Below are 16,861 nucleotides of genomic sequence, written 5' to 3' on the forward strand. Positions count from 1 at the left end.
ACCTTCCTCCTTCCCTCCATCCCTCCCTCCCTTCCCCTCTTTCTCTCTTCCCCTCTTTCTCCCTCTCTCTCTTTCACTCCCTCTCTCTCCTTCTCTCTTTCTTTCCTTCCATCCTTTCTTTTTCTCTTGCTCTGTCGCCCAGGCTGGAGTGCAGTAGTGTTTTAGGCTCACTTCAATTTCCCCCTCCCATGTTCAAGTGATTCTTGGGCCTCAGCCTCCAGAGTAGCTGGGACAACAGGTGCGTGCCACCATGCCTGTCTATTTTTTTTTTAATTTTTAATACAGATGGAGTTTCACCATGTTGGCCAGGCTGGTCTCAAACTCCTGGCCTCAAGTGATCTGCCCACCTTGGCTTTGCAAAGTTCTGGGATTATGTGTGAGGCACCAGGCTTGGTGAGGTGTTCTGTTTACGATTCAGTCCTGATATGTTGTATCTTTCTTGGAATTTACCCATTTCTTCTATTTATTCAGTTTGCATATATTTGCTGTAGGTTCCATTTTATTCTGGAGGAAGTACATTACAGTGATGTTCTACGTGTAATAATCTGTTTGATGGTTATTACTGAATTTTTTTGCTTTATGTTCAATATTAATTATAGGTTATATGGGTATGGAACTTTAGGTGAACAGTTATTTTTGTAAGGCTTTTAAGGATATGCCTTTGAATTTTAGCATGCACTGTTTATGGGATGTCTGCTATCAGTCTAATCAATTCATTTTTTATCTTTATACTTAAACTTTATTTTTCTATAAGTTATGAAAATTTTCAGCCCTTATCTCTGCAATAATTGACTTCTCCATTCTGCCTTTTTTTCTCCTTCTGAACTTCCTGTACTTTAGTGTCCCCATTCTAGCCTCCATGGTTGTGGTGGTGGTTGTTCTCTATTTCCTCATTTTTCTTCATCTTCTTTTCTTCCTTTTCATTGTTTTTCTTTTGCGATTGGAATAGGGCTTTTAAAAACTGGGATATGATTTACATATCATGAAATTCATTATTTTTTAGTGTGTGCAGTGTTATGAGTTTAGCAAATATATACACATACCACTATCTCAATAAAATATAGAGCAGTTCTGTCATCCAGAAAATTTTGTCTCACCCCACTCGAGCTCTGGGCACTGGTGGATCTGTTTTCTGTGCCTACAGTTTTGCCCATCAGAACTTTGTATAAATGGATTAATACATTATGCAGTCTTTCCAGTCTGGTTTCTATACCATAGCTAATATATTTGAAATCCATCCATGTTATTATGTGTATCAATAGTTTGCTCTCTTTTAAATCTATTGTTTTATTGATATATAGTTGATATACAATAATTTACACATATTTTCAGTGTATAATTTGATGTTTTGGTGATTTGAAAAGTAACACCCATTAAACCATCGACATAATCAAGATGATAAAGGTATCTGTAACCCTCAAGAAATTTCTTATTTCCCTTTGTAATTCCCTTCCTTAGCCTTTCCCTCCCATTTCCTGTCTATCCCCAGATTACCACTTTGTTTTTCTTTTTCAAATTTTAATTTAGGTTCAGGGGGTACATGTTCATGTTTGTTACAGGGTTAAATTGTGTGTCACTGGGGTTTGGTATATAAATGATTTCATCCCCCAGGTAGTGAGCATAATACTTGTAACTGATCTGTGTAAGGTTTCAGTTTCTTCATGGTTCAATCATGGTAGGTTGTGTGTTTCTAGGTATTCATCTATTTCTTCTAGGTTTTCTAGTTTGTGTGTATAGAGGTGTTTGTAATAGTTTCTGAAGATTTTTAAACATTTCTGTGGGGTCAGAGGTAATGTCACTTTGGTCATTTCTTAGTGTGGTTATTTGGATCATCTCTTTTTAAATTAATCTAGCTAGTGGTCTATCAATCTTATTTGTTCCTTAATAAAGAAACTTTCGGTTTTATTGATCTTTTTCCTGGATTATTGTGTCTCAATTTCATTCAGTTCAGTTTGGATTTTGCTATTTATTTTCTTCTAGCTTTGGGGTTGGTTTGCTCTTGTTTTTCTAGGTCTTCTAGGTGCGATGTTAGGTTGTTAACCTGAGATCTTTCTAACTTTTTGATGTATGCATTTAGCACTATAAACTTTCCTCTTAACACTACTTTAGCTGTGTCCCAGAGTTTCTGTTATGTTATATGTTTGTTTATATTAGTTTCAAATAATTTTTTTATTTCTGCCTTAATTTCATTATTTACCAAAAAGTCATTCAGGAGCAGGTTGTTTAATTTCTACGTGATTGTATGGTTTTGAAATTTCTTGGCATTGATTTCTGTTTTTATTGCACTGTGGTCTGAGAGTGTGATTGGTATGATTGGTATGTGCTGATGTGAAGAATTTATATTGTGGTGTTGTTGGGTGGAGTATTTTGTAGATGTCTGTTAGGTCTACTTGGTCAAGTGCCACGTTAAGTCCCAAATACCTTTGTTAGTTTTCTGCCTCAATGATCTGCATAACACTTTCAGGGGGTGTTGAAGTCTCCCACTGAAATAGTCTCCCACACTATTATTGTGTGGTTCTCAACATCTCTTCGTAGGTCTCTAGGAACTTGTTTTATGAATCCAGGTGTTACACTGTTGGGCCCATATATATTTAGGATCATTAAGTCTTCTTGTTGAATTGAACCCTTTATCATTATGTAATGCTCTTCTTTGTCCTTTTTTATTGTTTTTGGTTTAAAGTTTGTTTTATCTTAAATAAGAAAGCAACTTCTGCTCTTTTTTATACTTTGTTTGCTTGATGGATCTTTCTCCTTCCCTTTACTTTGAGCTTATGGGTGTCATTGCAGGTGAGATGGTCTTTTGAAGACAGCATGTAGTTGGATCTTGCTTCTTTATACACTTTGCCACTCTGTGTCTTTAAGTGGGGCATTTATCCCATTTACATTAAACGTTAATATTGTTATGTGCAGATTTGATCCTGTCATCATGTGTTAGCTGGTTGTTATGTAGATTTGATTATATATTTGCTTTATAGTGTCAGGGGGCTATGCGTGTAAGTATAATTTGTGGTGGCAGGTAGCTGGTTATTAAGTAGATTTGATTATATATTTGCTTTATAGTGTCAGGGCTAAGCATGTAAGTATGATTTTGTGGTGGCAGGTAGCTGGTTGTTATATAGATTTGATTAGATATTTGCTTAATAGTGTTGGGGGGCTACGCATGTAAGTATGATTTTGTGGTGGCAGGTAATGGTCTTCCCTTTCCATGTTTTGCTTTCCCTTAAGGACCTGTTATAAGGTAGGTGTGGTGGTAGCAAATTCCCTTAGCATTGACTTGTTTGAAAAAGATTTTATTTTTCCTCTGCTTATGAAGCTTAGTTTGGCTGGATATACAGTTTTTGGTTGAAATTTCCTTTCTTTAAGGATGCTGAATATAGGTCCCCAATCTCTTCAGACTTGTAAGGTTTCTGCAGAAAATTCTGCTGCTAGCCTGTTGGGGTTCCCTTTGTAGGTGACTTGCCCCTTCTCCCAAGCTGCCTTTAAGATTTATTCTTTCACATTGCCTTTGGAGAATCTGATGACTATGTGTCTTGGGGATGGTCATCTTGTATGGTATCTCACAGAGGTTCCCTGAATATTCTGAATTTGCATGTCAACATCTCTAGTGAGGTTGGGAAAATTTTTGTGGAAATATTCTCCAATATGTTTTCCGATTTGCTTGCTTTCTCTTCATCTGTTTCAGGAATGCCAGCAAGTCCCAGGTTTGGTCTCTACGTAATCACATATTGCTCTGATATTTTGTTCATTTAAAAAATTATTTTTTCTTTTTTTCTAGTCTGCCTGTGTTGTTTCAAAGAAATGGTCTTCAAGCTCTGAGATTCTTTCCTCAGCATGGTCTATTCTGTTATAATGCTTTCAGTTGCTTTATGAAATTCCTGTAGTGAATTTCTCATTCCCAGAAGTTCAGTTTATTTTTCTCTTAAAATGGCTATGTCATCTTTTAACTCTTCGACCATGTTGCTGTGTTCCTTGGCTTGAGTTTCGACCTTCTGTATGTCGATGAGCTTCCTTGCTATCCAGAATTAGTATTATATGTCTGTCATTATAGCCATTTCAGTCTGGTTAAGAACAATAGCTGGAGAGCTATTGTGGTTGTTTGGTGTTAAAAAGACACTGTGTCTTTTTGAGTTGTCAGAGTTCTTGCACTGGTTCTTTCTCATTTGTGTGGGCTGATGTTCCCTTAATCTTTGAAATTGCTGTCTTTTGTATGGAGCTTTCTGCTTTTACATTCTCTGATACCTTAAGGGTTTCACTGTGGTATAAGTTAGGCTTAGGCAATTGGCTTCATTTCTGGATGCTTTCAGGGGGCCAAGGCTCAAATTAGCATTCCTGGGGTATGTGCTCTATCCCTGGGGGGTTGGGACCTGGCCTGTTTCTTTGTTCTCTGTCCCCTTAAGGTTAAACCCCTGTTGCACTGGAGAGGCCAAGGTATTCCCAGTCTGCTGGCAACAACCCTCCAATGGGGGCTGCCAGCAAAAGCACTGGGGTGGGCCAGTGGTGGGTCCATGTATATGTGCATGCAGGCAGGGTAGGTGGGGGTTCCCCCATTTGTGCATGCTGGCAGGGTGGTGAGGGTTCTGTGTGCCCATGCGTACTGGTGAGGGGGTGGAGAGAGGCTGTGCTGGTGGGGAAAGGCTGCAGGCTGGTATCCCAGACTACTACTAATCTGCTTCTGTCACTACAGTTTACAGTTCCTTTTCTAGAATTTTATATAAATGAAATCATATGATTGTATGTACTTTGTCTGTATTATTTACATCACCATAATTATTTTGATATTTATACATGCTTTTGTGTGTGTCAATAGTTTGTTCCTTTTTATTGCTGAGAACTACTCAGCTGTATGAATATACCTTAATTTTTTAAAATCTATTTATCTGTTGATGAATATTTGGGTTATTTCCAGTTTATAGGTGTTATAAATGAAGCTGTTGTGAACCGCTGGAAACAAATGCTCAGTGCCGCAAAGAAGAACCAGCACTGAGACAAAGGATCTCTCAGCAAGGCAAATTTACTTCTGCAGAAGGGTGCTTCTCATAGTTCTGGTTGCCATGAGAGCACCCCAAACAGAGGAAAGCAGGGGTTTTTATTTCTAACACAGCTTGTCCCTGCTACTGTGTCATGCCTCCATTGGCTGGAGTTGGACTGCACAATCTAAGCTGAGCCTGGTTGGCTAACTTGAAAAGTGCAGGAATGCGGTTACACTGGTGGGAAGGTGGGAAGATCAGTTTCGGCAGGAGTAGCCATTGCAATGGGAAAGGTAATTTACAGAGTGGGTAGCAGATGTGGAATGTGGGCTCTATAGATAAAGACTGGCAGGAAGGTTGTTTACCAGGGCAGGCGGACACAGTGAGTAAAGAAGTCTGGCCTTGAAAGCAGGGTACAAAGGACAAGCAAACTTAAGCAAACTAAATCTTTGAAGAAGAATTTCTTACTGTATTTAACATGAACATTCAGGTACAAGTCTCTATGTGAATATATGCTTTCCTTCTCTTGGTTAATACCCAGGAATAGAATAATTGGGTAATAAAGTAAGTGTATGTTTAAATTCTAAAGAAACAGCTATGTTTTCCAAAGTGGTTTTGTCATCTTGTATTCCAGCCACTAGTGTATGAGAGTTGTAGTTTCTCCACATTCTTGTCAATATGTGGTCTCATTTTTTTTAACTTTACCAATTCTGATACTGTGTAGTGGTATCTCATTATAATTTGAATTTCTCTAATGGTTAATCATGTTGACAATTGTTTCATATGGTTATTTGCCATCTGTATACCTTCTCTGGAGAAATGTCTATTCAAATTATGGGTTATTTTCCTTTTTATCATATTTTTCAAATCTTTTGATCATTTTTGAAATGGGTTTGTTGTATTTCGAGTGTTCTGAATATAAGTCCATCATTATATATGTAATTTGCAAACATGTTATCTCAGTCTAAGGCTTGTCTTCTAATACTTTTAGCAATCTTTAGAGCAAATGTTTTAAATGTGTAATAAAACCAGTGTATCAATTTCTTTTTTTATAGATCATAATTTTGGTGCTGTAGCTAAGAATAATTGCCTAACCCAAGTTCACAGATTTTCTCCTATGATTTCTTCTAAAAGTTTCAAAGTTTTAGGTTTTGCCTTTAGATCTATATCTAATTTGAATTTTTGTATATGTTAAGAAGTATGGAAATAGTATATTTTGTACAAAAATTTTTAATTATTCTTACACCATTGATTTTAAACTTTGTTAAGTAGGATCAGAATAGTCACCCATAAAAAGACAGTACCCTTCTGAGTAACTCTATCCATCTTACTCTGAATTACCATATATTCAACTCAGGTAGTGGGAACTCAAACTATTCCTGTCTTTCTGTGAGCACAAGAAATTATTCCCTTTGTTCATTTTGGATAAATGGTTTTACTCTGGCTCAGGCAGTTCCCTCACTGGCAAGCATTTATCAGTACTCTGCAGAAGATGCAAGGGGCGAGGGAGGGGGTCTTCCGCCAATCTCAGCATTCCTTCTAAGCATTTTCTTTTTTTCTGTGGTGTTCTGCCCTGTGAACCTAGCTGCCTTGCCCTTCCTAGGCCCCCAATTCTATCACCTCAACTCAGAGAGACTACTGGGATTTGCCTCAGTTTCCCTCATTGCATTACAGCCTGAAAACTCTCTCTAGGAAGTAAGAAGAGTCAATCATAGAGCTCACCTTGTTTCCTTCTCTCAAAGTTCGCTGTACTGCACTGTCTAGTAGCCAATGTGTGAAATCAATTGTTTTATACATTTTGTCTGTATTTTTAGACATTCTGGCAGGAGGGTAAATTTAGTCTTACCCCATCTTGGCCAGAATTAGAAGTATGCTTTTAGTATTTGCAACTTTCACATATTTTTAATCTCTGCGTCTCACATTCTGATTAATTTTCTTAGTTTACTCTTTCATTTCTCTAATTTTTCTTTCCTCTCTGTCCTGTTTTAGACTTATGGATTCTATTCCTGCAAAGATCTCTATGAGGAGTCTAAATATTCTCAGATTAAAGCGTTTTTAAAGCAAATCATTTGTAGCTCTTGCTGCGTGAAGTCATGTTTTAGTGTACTGTTGACATTAACTCTTAGTGGTTTGTAATGGTAGACTCTTTTATCTTCAGTGTCTTTGATGTTTCCCATGAGAATTCTGTGTGTGCTGTGTTATAGAGACATATATGTAAGTTGTTGTATTAGTCCGTTTTCATAGTGCTATACAGAACTGCCCAAGACTGGGTAATTTATAAAGGAAAGAGGTTTAATTGACTCACAGTTTAGCATGGCTGGGAAGGCCTCAGGAAACCTGCAATCATGGCAGAAGGCGAAGGGGAAGCAAGGCACCTTCTTCACAAGGCAGCAGGAGGGAGAAGTGCTGAGCGGAGGGGCAAGAACCTCTTATAAAACCGTCAGATCTCATGAGAACTCATTCACTATCACGAGAAAGGCATGGGGGAAACCACTACCGTGATTCAATTACTTCCACCTGGTCTTTCTCTTGACACATGGGGATTATGGGGATTACAATTTAAGATGAGATTTGGGTGGGGACAGGAAGCCTAACCATACCAGTTGTTTAATTTTTCCTTTCTTAAAGAAAAAATATTTTTAAAAATTTGCCATGCATGGTGTTCAAGAATTTGTGGGAGTGTGAACTGGGGTCCTGAAACTGCACTTTTATGACACTTGGGAGTCCTACTTCTCTTCTTGATGCATTTTTCTCTCTATTTATGCATATTTCCCTCTTGCATTCCAAAAGCCACTGGTCAGAAATTTTATTATTCCTGTTTCATGGGTGAGATGTCTCCTTCTGGCTCCTGGTTTAGTTAAAGAGTTCACTTATAGCATCTCTGCATCCGAAGGCCTGAGGCTTCAGCTCCTTCTAAGGCAGTGCTACTAAATCTCTGGCCTCAGAGTTAGTCTTTTCTTTAAAAATGAATAAAAAACCAAAAGTTGGATTATGAAGGTCAGAATCAGACATTCAAGGTCAAATCTAGATTCTGTGTTTAGAAGGGATCAGAAAAAGCAAATTTGGGTGTTTTTGATACTCTCCTCATTGCAGGATTTGAAATGTGCCCTTCTTATGGATGAGGTATATGGGTAAATAAAAATGTTATTTATTTGCATCTGTGTTCATTAACCTTTGGACAATATTTTATTTTTTAATAATTAGTCTTATAAGGAGATAATACTGATTATAAAATGGACTGATTTTAATTCATGAAGTTGGCAAGTTTTCTAAGTACTAACATGAGACATTTTCAATTTTTTTTAGATCTAAATCGGAAGGTAGCACACAGACATATGCCAGCCAGTAAGTAGTTTAGAAGGTGTTTTTAAGATACATGTTGAAAATTAAGAGTTAATTGATAATTCACAATTTATTTCCAAATTTTTTTTGAACATCAATTGGTAAAGCAATGCACTGAAATCCAGACTGCTAATGTATAGTCTAATTTAGTTTCTAATAAATTAGTCCTTTCTTCATTTAATAAATGTTTACTGGAAGTCTCTTCTGAGGAAACAAGGAATAAAATAGCTGATTCTAAAATGAGATAGGACATGTATAATTAGTAAAGAAAAAGAATGTATAGGGCCTAGAAGTTACCCAGCTTGTGTTATAGAGGCACGTGCTGTATAATAATGTTTTGGTAAATGATAAACCACATGTATGATGGTGGTTCCATAAGATTATAATGAAGGTGAAAAATTCCTGTAGCCTAGCGATGTTGTAGCCATCACAACATCAGAGAGCAATGCATTACTCACTGGTTTGTGGTGATGCTGGTGTAAGCAAACCTACTGCACAAAGCAAAATATGCGGAATTCTCATGAGACAATCGATGCTACTTAACCTTACAAAAAAAAAAAAGCCACTAAAGGTGGTAATGCCAACAGCCAAAGAAATCTAAAGAAATACAGGTAATTGAAAAACCTCAAAAAAAAAATGCTTAGGATCTGCATAGAGGTTAAAAAACAAATATAATCCATTAAACAAGAAATAAAGGAGCTGAAAAAAGATTTTCTTATTTTTAAATTGTTTAGGGAAATCACTGAGAATACAACATAAACAGAATAATAACATATAAAAGACCAGTTAAGAAACAAAAGAATTCAGAGACAGAAAATTTAGAGTGGGGAAGAGTCAATATTTGAAGAAATAAGGTCTTGGACTTTTACAAAATTGAAGATGGGTAGTTAAGTGTCTTGACACTGAAAGAGAATATGGAGTCCACTTCACAGACTGTTAGAAAATAGTGAGAACTGAAGTTATGGTTAAAAAATATGAATAGGGGCTGTGTGTGTTGGGTCATGCCTGTAATCCCAGCACTTTAGGAGGCTGAGGTGTGAGGAGCACCTGAAAAATTAAAAATTAAAAAAATAGCCAGGCATGGTGGCATGAGCCTGTGGTCCCAGCTACTTGGGAGGCTGAGGTGGGAGGATTCATTTAGCTTAGGAGTTCAAGACTGCAGTGAGCCATGATCGCCAGTGAGCTCCAGAAAAAAAAAAAAAAAGAAAGAAAGAAAGCAAAAGAAATAAAAGAAACATAAGTAGTATGAATAGGGACAAAATGCAATTTATTGATGATTAAAAGAACAGAACAATTAGGTCAATGTAATTAGCTCTCCCCAACCCATAATTATTGTAGAAATTTATACATCTAGATTCATGACTTCTGTCACAATCTATAAAATTCCATCCATTTGTTTGTTTACCCAAGCAGTACACTAATTCAGTCATGAGTCGCTTAACACAAAGATACGTTCTTCTGAGAAATGCACTGTTAGGTGATTGTGTTATTGTGCGAACATCACAGAGTGTACTTAAAAAAACCTAGATTGTATAGCCTATTATGTACCTAGGTTATATCCTATAACCTTATATATATAAGCCTGTACAGCATCTTATGGTATGGAATACTATAAGCAACTGTAACTGATTAAGTATGTATTGAAACATAGAAAAGGTACTGTAAAAATAATATAAAAGATAAAAAATGATATGTCTGTATAGGGCACTTACAATGAATGGAACTTGCAGGACTGGAAGTTGCTCCGGGTGAGTCAGTGAGTGAGTGGTGAGTGAATGTGCAGGCCTAGGGCATTACTGAGTCCTACTATAAACTGTATAAACACTGTGCACTTAGGCTACACTAAATTTACTTAAAAATTTATTTCTTCAATAATAAATTAACCTTACGTTTTACTATAACTTTTAAAATTGATACACTTTTTAATTTTATAAAACTTTTTGACTCTTGTAATAACACTTAGCTCAAAAACAAACACATTGTACAAATTCTTTATATCTTTATCGGCTTTTTTGTCTTAATTTTTTTTTCTTTTTAAAATTTTTGGTAAAAACTAAGACACAAACACATTTGCCTTGGCCTATGCAGGGTCAAGACAGCCAATATCACTGTCTTCCATCTCCACATCTTGTCCTGCTGGGAGGTCTTCAGAATCAATGACATACCTAGAGCTGTCATTGGCCAGGATAACAATGCCACCTTCTGGATTCGTCTTGAAGGACCTGCTTGAAGTTGTTTTACAGTTAACTTTTTTTTTCTTTAAATAAGCAAAAGGAGTACGCTCTAAAATAATGATAAAAAGGACAGTATAGGCCTGGCGTGGTGGCTCACTCCTGTAATCCCAGCACTTTGGGAGGCTGAGGCGGGCGGATCACCTGAGGTCAGGAGTTCGAAACTAGCCTAGCCAACATGGTGAAACCCCGTCTCTACTAAAAATACAAAAATAAATAAATAAATAAATAAATAAATAAAATTAGCCAGGCGTGGTGGCACGTGCCTGTAATCCCAGCTACTCAGGAGGGTGAGGCAGGAGAATCGCTTGAGCCCAGGATGCAGAGGTTGCAGTGAGACAAGATCTCGACATTGCACTCCAGCCTGGGAGACAGAGCAAGACTCCACCTCAAAAAACAAACAAACAAACAAAAGGATAGGATAGTAAACACATAAACCAAAACCAGTTATTATTATCATTATCATGTATTTTGTACTGTACATAATTGTATGTGATGTACTTTCATATGACTGGCAGCACTGTAGGTTTAGATGCTTCTGAAGTTATTCAGCCTCAGCTCCTGTTTAACCTGTGAGCTCTCAGTTTTATTGTTTTTATTGGCAACAGGAGAAGTCTTTCCTTGCTGTGAGCTTCAGTTGTGTATCAAATGTTTGTGTGTGTGATTTTTTTTTTTCAGCACTCCTCTATGCGAGGAATGGAAAGGGAAAATTGTTTTGCCAGCTCACTCTGCTAGATTGCTTAGGAGGCAGCATAGGTTTTAATTTACAAAATACTTTTTTTAAACAATAAATAAAAAGCCAAAAGTTGGGGTATGAAGGTGAGAATCATTCAAAGTCAAACCTATGTTCTATGTTTAGAAATAGTTAATCTGTGTTTTTTCTGAACGGATCTATATTCTATGTTCAGAAAAAGCAAATCTGTGTTTTTTGGATACTCTCCTCATTGCAGGATTTGAAATGTGCCCTTCTTGTGGATGAGGTATATGGGTAGATGAAAATGTTATTTATTTGCATCTATGTTCAGTGACCTTTGGACATCATTTTATTTATTGGTAATTAGTCTTTTAAAGAGATAATACTAATTATAAAATGGCCTGATTTTCATTCATGAAGTTGGCAAGTTTTCTTAGTACTAACTTGAGACATTGCTTTCAATTTTTTTTTAGATCCAGCTCAGAAGGCAGCACTCAGACATATGCCAGCCAGTAAGTAGTTTAGAAGGTGTTTTTAAGATACATGTTGAAAATTAAGAATTTATTGATAATTCACAATTTATTTCTAAATATTTTTGAACAATGTCAATTGGTAAAGCAATGCACTAAAATCCAGACTGCTAATATACAGTCGAATTTAGTTTCTAATAAATCAGTCATTTATTTATTTAATAAATGTTTACTGGAGGTCTCTTTTGAGGAAACAAGGAATAAAATAGCTGATTCTAAAATGAGATAGGACATGTATAATTAGTAAAGAAAAAGAATGTATAGGGCCTAGAAGTTACCCAGCTGGTGTTACAGAGAGAGCCATGTGCTTCATAACAATGTTTTGGTAAATGAGAAACCACATGTATGATGGTGGTTCCATAAGATTATAATGAAGGTGAAAATTCCTACAGCCTAGTGATGTTGTAGCCATCACAACATCAGAGAGCAATGCATTACTCACTTGTTTGTGGTGATGCTGGTGTAAACAAACCTACTGTGCTTTGCAGAAGACTCCTTGTGGAGGTCATGTTTTACCCTCCTGTGTGATAAATTTTTACATTAACTGTTACACTGGAATTCATGGGAAGCATGGAGTGGTGTCCTTATCCTATACGTGTAAAGAATTAAGGCTCCTGTTTCTCTGTGTGATGATTTTTCCATCCAAATTCCTAAGCCAATTTAAGTGCTCCGGGTTCCCGTGCCTCCTGGTGTTCATTTTTCATCTCTACTTCTGAAGCAATTTCCCTGATGCATCTCTGTGTCTAGTGGCCACAGCTTTTACTATCCCCATTTCATGGGTGGTACAGCCTTTCAGGGCTTCCAGGTTTAGAGAAGGAGGTCAGCTTCATCTTTCTAGGAAGTCTCAACTCTTGATAAGCTGATGTGGCTTATGAAACTGACTTGTGTACCCCCAAAGTCATTCAGATTTAGTTTGTATTTACCTTTCGCATTTTCAATTCTCTCTCTCTCTGTTACTATCACTAGAAATGGCCTTTTCTTTCATAAAGTTTTAGTAAATAGTATGTGTTGTTTTGCACTATTTCTCTGTGTGTGGTATAGGAGGGGAAATTACCACACCTCCCCATCAGTTCAGTCTTCTTGACATTAGTGTGGATTTTGAATCACAACCTACAGCAATGTATTTATCAACGGATAGACTCTGAAGGCCAGAATCAGGCATTTAAAATAAAGCATGTATTCTGTGCTAGAAAGTAAAAGGAGAAAAACAAATCAGTTTTCTTGTTCCTCTGCTTAGTTGAATATTTGAAATTTAAACTTTTTATGGACATTGTATATGAATAAATAAAAACTTGTTTGCATATGCTAATTTAGTAGTCTTTTGAAATTATTCTTCAGTGGTGATTCTTGGTAGAGAAGAATTAACACAGGTTGTAAAATGATCCGACATTCATTCATTATGGAGGCACATTTGTGTTAAGTATTAACATGGAAGCATTACTTTTTCGCTTTCTTTTAGAACCAGATCAGAAAGCAGCAGTCAAGCTGATACTAGCAAGTAAGTGAATTAGGAGGCATTTTTTTAATATAATAAGTATATGTTAAAAATTGAGATGAACAAATTGATAATTAACAATTACTTGCTAACTATTAACTGAGTAGCCACAATTAGTAAAGTACTGTACCTTAAAACAACCTATTTGCTGATCTAGTAACTTGCGAGTATTTGTCTAAATAAGACAATATCTTCTTTCCTGCAGTTTAGTTAATATGTGTTGGGAGTTTATTTTTGGGAAACAAAGGAAAACATTTTTGGTGAAATGTTTAAGGAGCTAATTCATAAAAAGGATCTTTTTGTATTCTTTTTCTTGGAGTACACCAAGAGGAAGTTTACTTTTTTATTTGGAGATGGCACAACTAGAAACTAATATATATGTGATGAATAACTGAGTGAATGCTCGCATAGATCACCTGGGAAGAATTTGTTGAAAAAAAAAAAGCATCACAAAGGAACAAAAATTCCACGTCTTTCATTGTTCTCAGTATTACTAGGTCCCTGTCCATTTCCTGAAAGGTGGATGTCTTTTTATAATAATTCAGTAAGTATCTAGTTCCTCACACTCAGCAACTGTGGGTTTTAGGTCCTTCTGCAGATATAAAATGCTTTGAAGTTTTTACTGCTCCCTCTCTGAGTTACAGTTTTTATATACATTTATAGGGGGCTAGTGTTATTCTTTCTAGGTTGCTCCAAGCCCACTGCTGTTCCCAAACACATCCAAATCCACAGGACAAACTCTCTAAGCTGCACAACAAGGTTGTATGATTTCTTTTGTTCCAGAAGAAATTTACCTCTTCAATAAGAATGCCTGCGTTGCTCATTTTTAATCTGCCTCATTATTTTTCTTCCTTACAGTGGCACGTTGGAGTCATGAGTTTATCTTTAAAATTTTGATTTTTATTATCATGTCTGTTCTTATTATTGTGAGCAAGGGAGTTACCATATAGGGATCAGGCCCAGCGAGCCTCAGTGACCTTTTTCTCTTATTATATTCTGTCATCTCAGATAATAAAGGCTATGTCTATCTTGCTCAGCATTGTATAGCTAGCATGTAGCAGAGTGCTCGGCTCGTATTATAAGTGATCAATAAATATTTGTTGAAGGAATGAATGAATGACTACCTTTGATCTTCACACAGAGGCAACCAAACCAACAAAAACAGAAACACAAAGGTACATAGACAAATCTATATACATGTGTTCACATGCATGCATGCACACACATTCATATATCCATGATGATGTTGTCGCTTCCTCCATTTCTTCTTCGCTCAATATAACATCTCTCACCCTGAAACCCTGTTAACATAATTCATCTCTCCCAGGGTTATTTACCTCCATTCAGTGAGGGGTGATAGCATCACCCATAGGAAAATGTACATTTCAATAGACATCGTTTAATTTGCAATGTTAAACCACTGGTCTAGCCTTCTGGCTTACCGTGCACCAGGGAATCATTTTAGAATAACTATTCATTTGAATTTTAGTAACATCATTTGACATGGTGGCTGTGCTTTAGTGATATAACATCCACCATAGTTTTCATGTCATTTATCTTTGGAGTAACCTTTAACTGGTGGGAAGTTGAAGCCAAAGAAAGCAGAGAGATGGAATGAATTCCAGTGAAGCAGGATATTTCCCTGACCCCTTCAGGGGACTCATGACAGGGGTGCCTCGTTTACTCAGCCTCCTGACTCCTTATCGGAGGGAACGCGTGGGTGAACGAGGTGGGAACTGCTGGAGTGCAGGAGCGCTGGAACCAGCCGGCCATTTCAGCCCTGGCTGGGCGGGATCAAACTCCACTCACTGGGACCCACTGCGCTCCACCACTCGGGAGGGAGCATGCAGGTGAGCAGGTGCAGGAGCCACAGCCTGCACTTTTGGGCGCCGGCAGGGGCGAACTCTGTGCAGGCCCTGCAGCGGTATCCAGGCAGGGTGCCTGTGACTCCGAAAACCCCAGAGGGCGTGTTACAGTGCTCTTTTAGCTTGGACAGCTTAAGTATTAACAGCTCAGTAGGCCCTCTGCCTTTTCAAGTGAGGCGGCTGATCTCCACCAGTGAGGGCGAAGGGACAGTGTGACAGCCTTTTGAATCCACACTTGTGGCTCCCAAACTCTTGTCTGGCATCCAGGAAAAATGAGGTTGCATGAATGAATTGAAAGATGATAAATGTGAGGAATTTTATTGAATAATGAAAGTGGCTTTCAGAGGGAAGGGGAGCTGAAAAGGGGATGGGCAGGAAATCTTCCCCTCAAGTCCAGCCACCTCGGGCTGGACTCTTCTCTGAAGTTATGCCATCAAGCTGTCCCTCTGAAGTCTAGCCCCTTCTCTCCGACATCCAGCCATAGTCCCTGATGTCCAGCTGCCTCTCGTCTCTGCCAACTGAGTCTGGGGTCTTTATAGGCACAGAATGGGGAGGGGCAGGGCCATGGGTGGTTTAGGAAAAGGCAACATTTGAGCAGGAAAACAGTGATAGAAATTCTCTCTTTGGATGGTGGTTTCCGGCTTTTCGGCTTGAGGGTGGCGCTTTTGCCAGAGACCCACCCTTTTCTGCCTAGAATTTCTCTGCCACCTGTTCCCATCACCAGTATGGGTCACATTAGTACTACTTTAGTGTAATTATTTTAAATGTCTAAATTCTTTCAGTATTTCCAGTCTTTTCCTAAGCAACAGAAGAATCTTTGACAATTTATCAGCAAACTCTTAACATTACTCTCCCATATTATTGTCATTTGGCTTTTAGCTTCTTCCAGGTTTTTACCTACAGAACCCTACCCTCCATTATTATTATTACTATTATTATAATCATTTTTATATTAAATTAATACCTGCTAAGAGCTTAAAACGTATTTATCAATTGCTTTGCTCTCACTATTTATTGTTGAATCCATTGATTTTTCATTATGGGTTTAGTTTCCTTTTTACAACCCTTTTAGTTTCAGTTTAGTGATTCTGTATTATCAACATTTGTGTTAAATGCCTGAACATGCTTTTTTTATCCACACTGAATTTTGAATGATAGCTTAAATGGTTACTCCTAGCTGAGAAGGACTTTTCTGAAAGCGTTTTGTAATATTCTGTTGTTGTAATGTGCCATGTACTGTCATTGATGAGACCTTAGTTGTCAGTATCATTATTTATTCCCCCCTCAATTAATGTGCTTTTTCTAGGTGGCTTCTAAGTTTTCCTTTTTGTCTTAAATGTTTTGTTATTTTATGATTATATGTTCTGATAGAATTTGTTTTTATTTATCCAGCTCTAGATTCAATATAGTCTTTAGATATCAGGACTCAGGTCATTAAATCTAAAAAATTAATTCAGTCATTATGTCTTCAATTATTGACTCTTTCTCATTCTTTCTCTTTTTTCCATTGGAAATGATTATATTTAGGAGGGTCTTCTCATTTTAGCCTTCATGTTTCTTTCGTCTTTTATTTATTTTTTTTAAGCGGAGTCTCTGTTGCCCAGGCTGGAATGCAGGGGCGCGAGCTCAGCTCACTGCAACTTCCATCTCCTGGGTTCAAGCAATTCTCTGCCTCAGCCTACCAAGTAGCTGGGCTTACAGGCACCTGCCACCACGCCTGGCTAATTTTTGTAGTTT

At 37.4% G+C, this 16,861-nt stretch overlaps 1 protein-coding gene across 13 annotated transcripts in view; it reads left to right on the top strand.

Moving 5' to 3' along the window:
- Positions 1-16,861, top strand: part of ADAM32 (ADAM metallopeptidase domain 32) — a 189,546-nt gene that overhangs the window by 161,122 nt on the left and 11,563 nt on the right. For 12 of the 13 annotated variants that reach the window (XR_010159498.1, XR_010159499.1, XR_010159500.1 and 9 more), the window contains 3 exons: positions 8,274-8,312; positions 11,708-11,746; positions 13,224-13,262. The exons of the other annotated variant lie outside the window; for it this stretch is intronic. Coding sequence is in view for 9 of the 12 variants with exons in the window: in XM_016959375.4 (XP_016814864.2) it covers positions 8,274-8,312; positions 11,708-11,746; positions 13,224-13,262 (117 nt within the window). In the remaining 3 variants the exon portion in view is untranslated. The remainder of the gene's footprint in view (positions 1-8,273; positions 8,313-11,707; positions 11,747-13,223; positions 13,263-16,861) is intronic. 13 annotated transcript variants of the gene reach the window in all.

Source organism: Pan troglodytes, chromosome 7 (assembly GCF_028858775.2).
Source record: "Pan troglodytes isolate AG18354 chromosome 7, NHGRI_mPanTro3-v2.0_pri, whole genome shotgun sequence".
NCBI lineage: Eukaryota > Metazoa > Chordata > Mammalia > Primates > Hominidae > Pan > Pan troglodytes.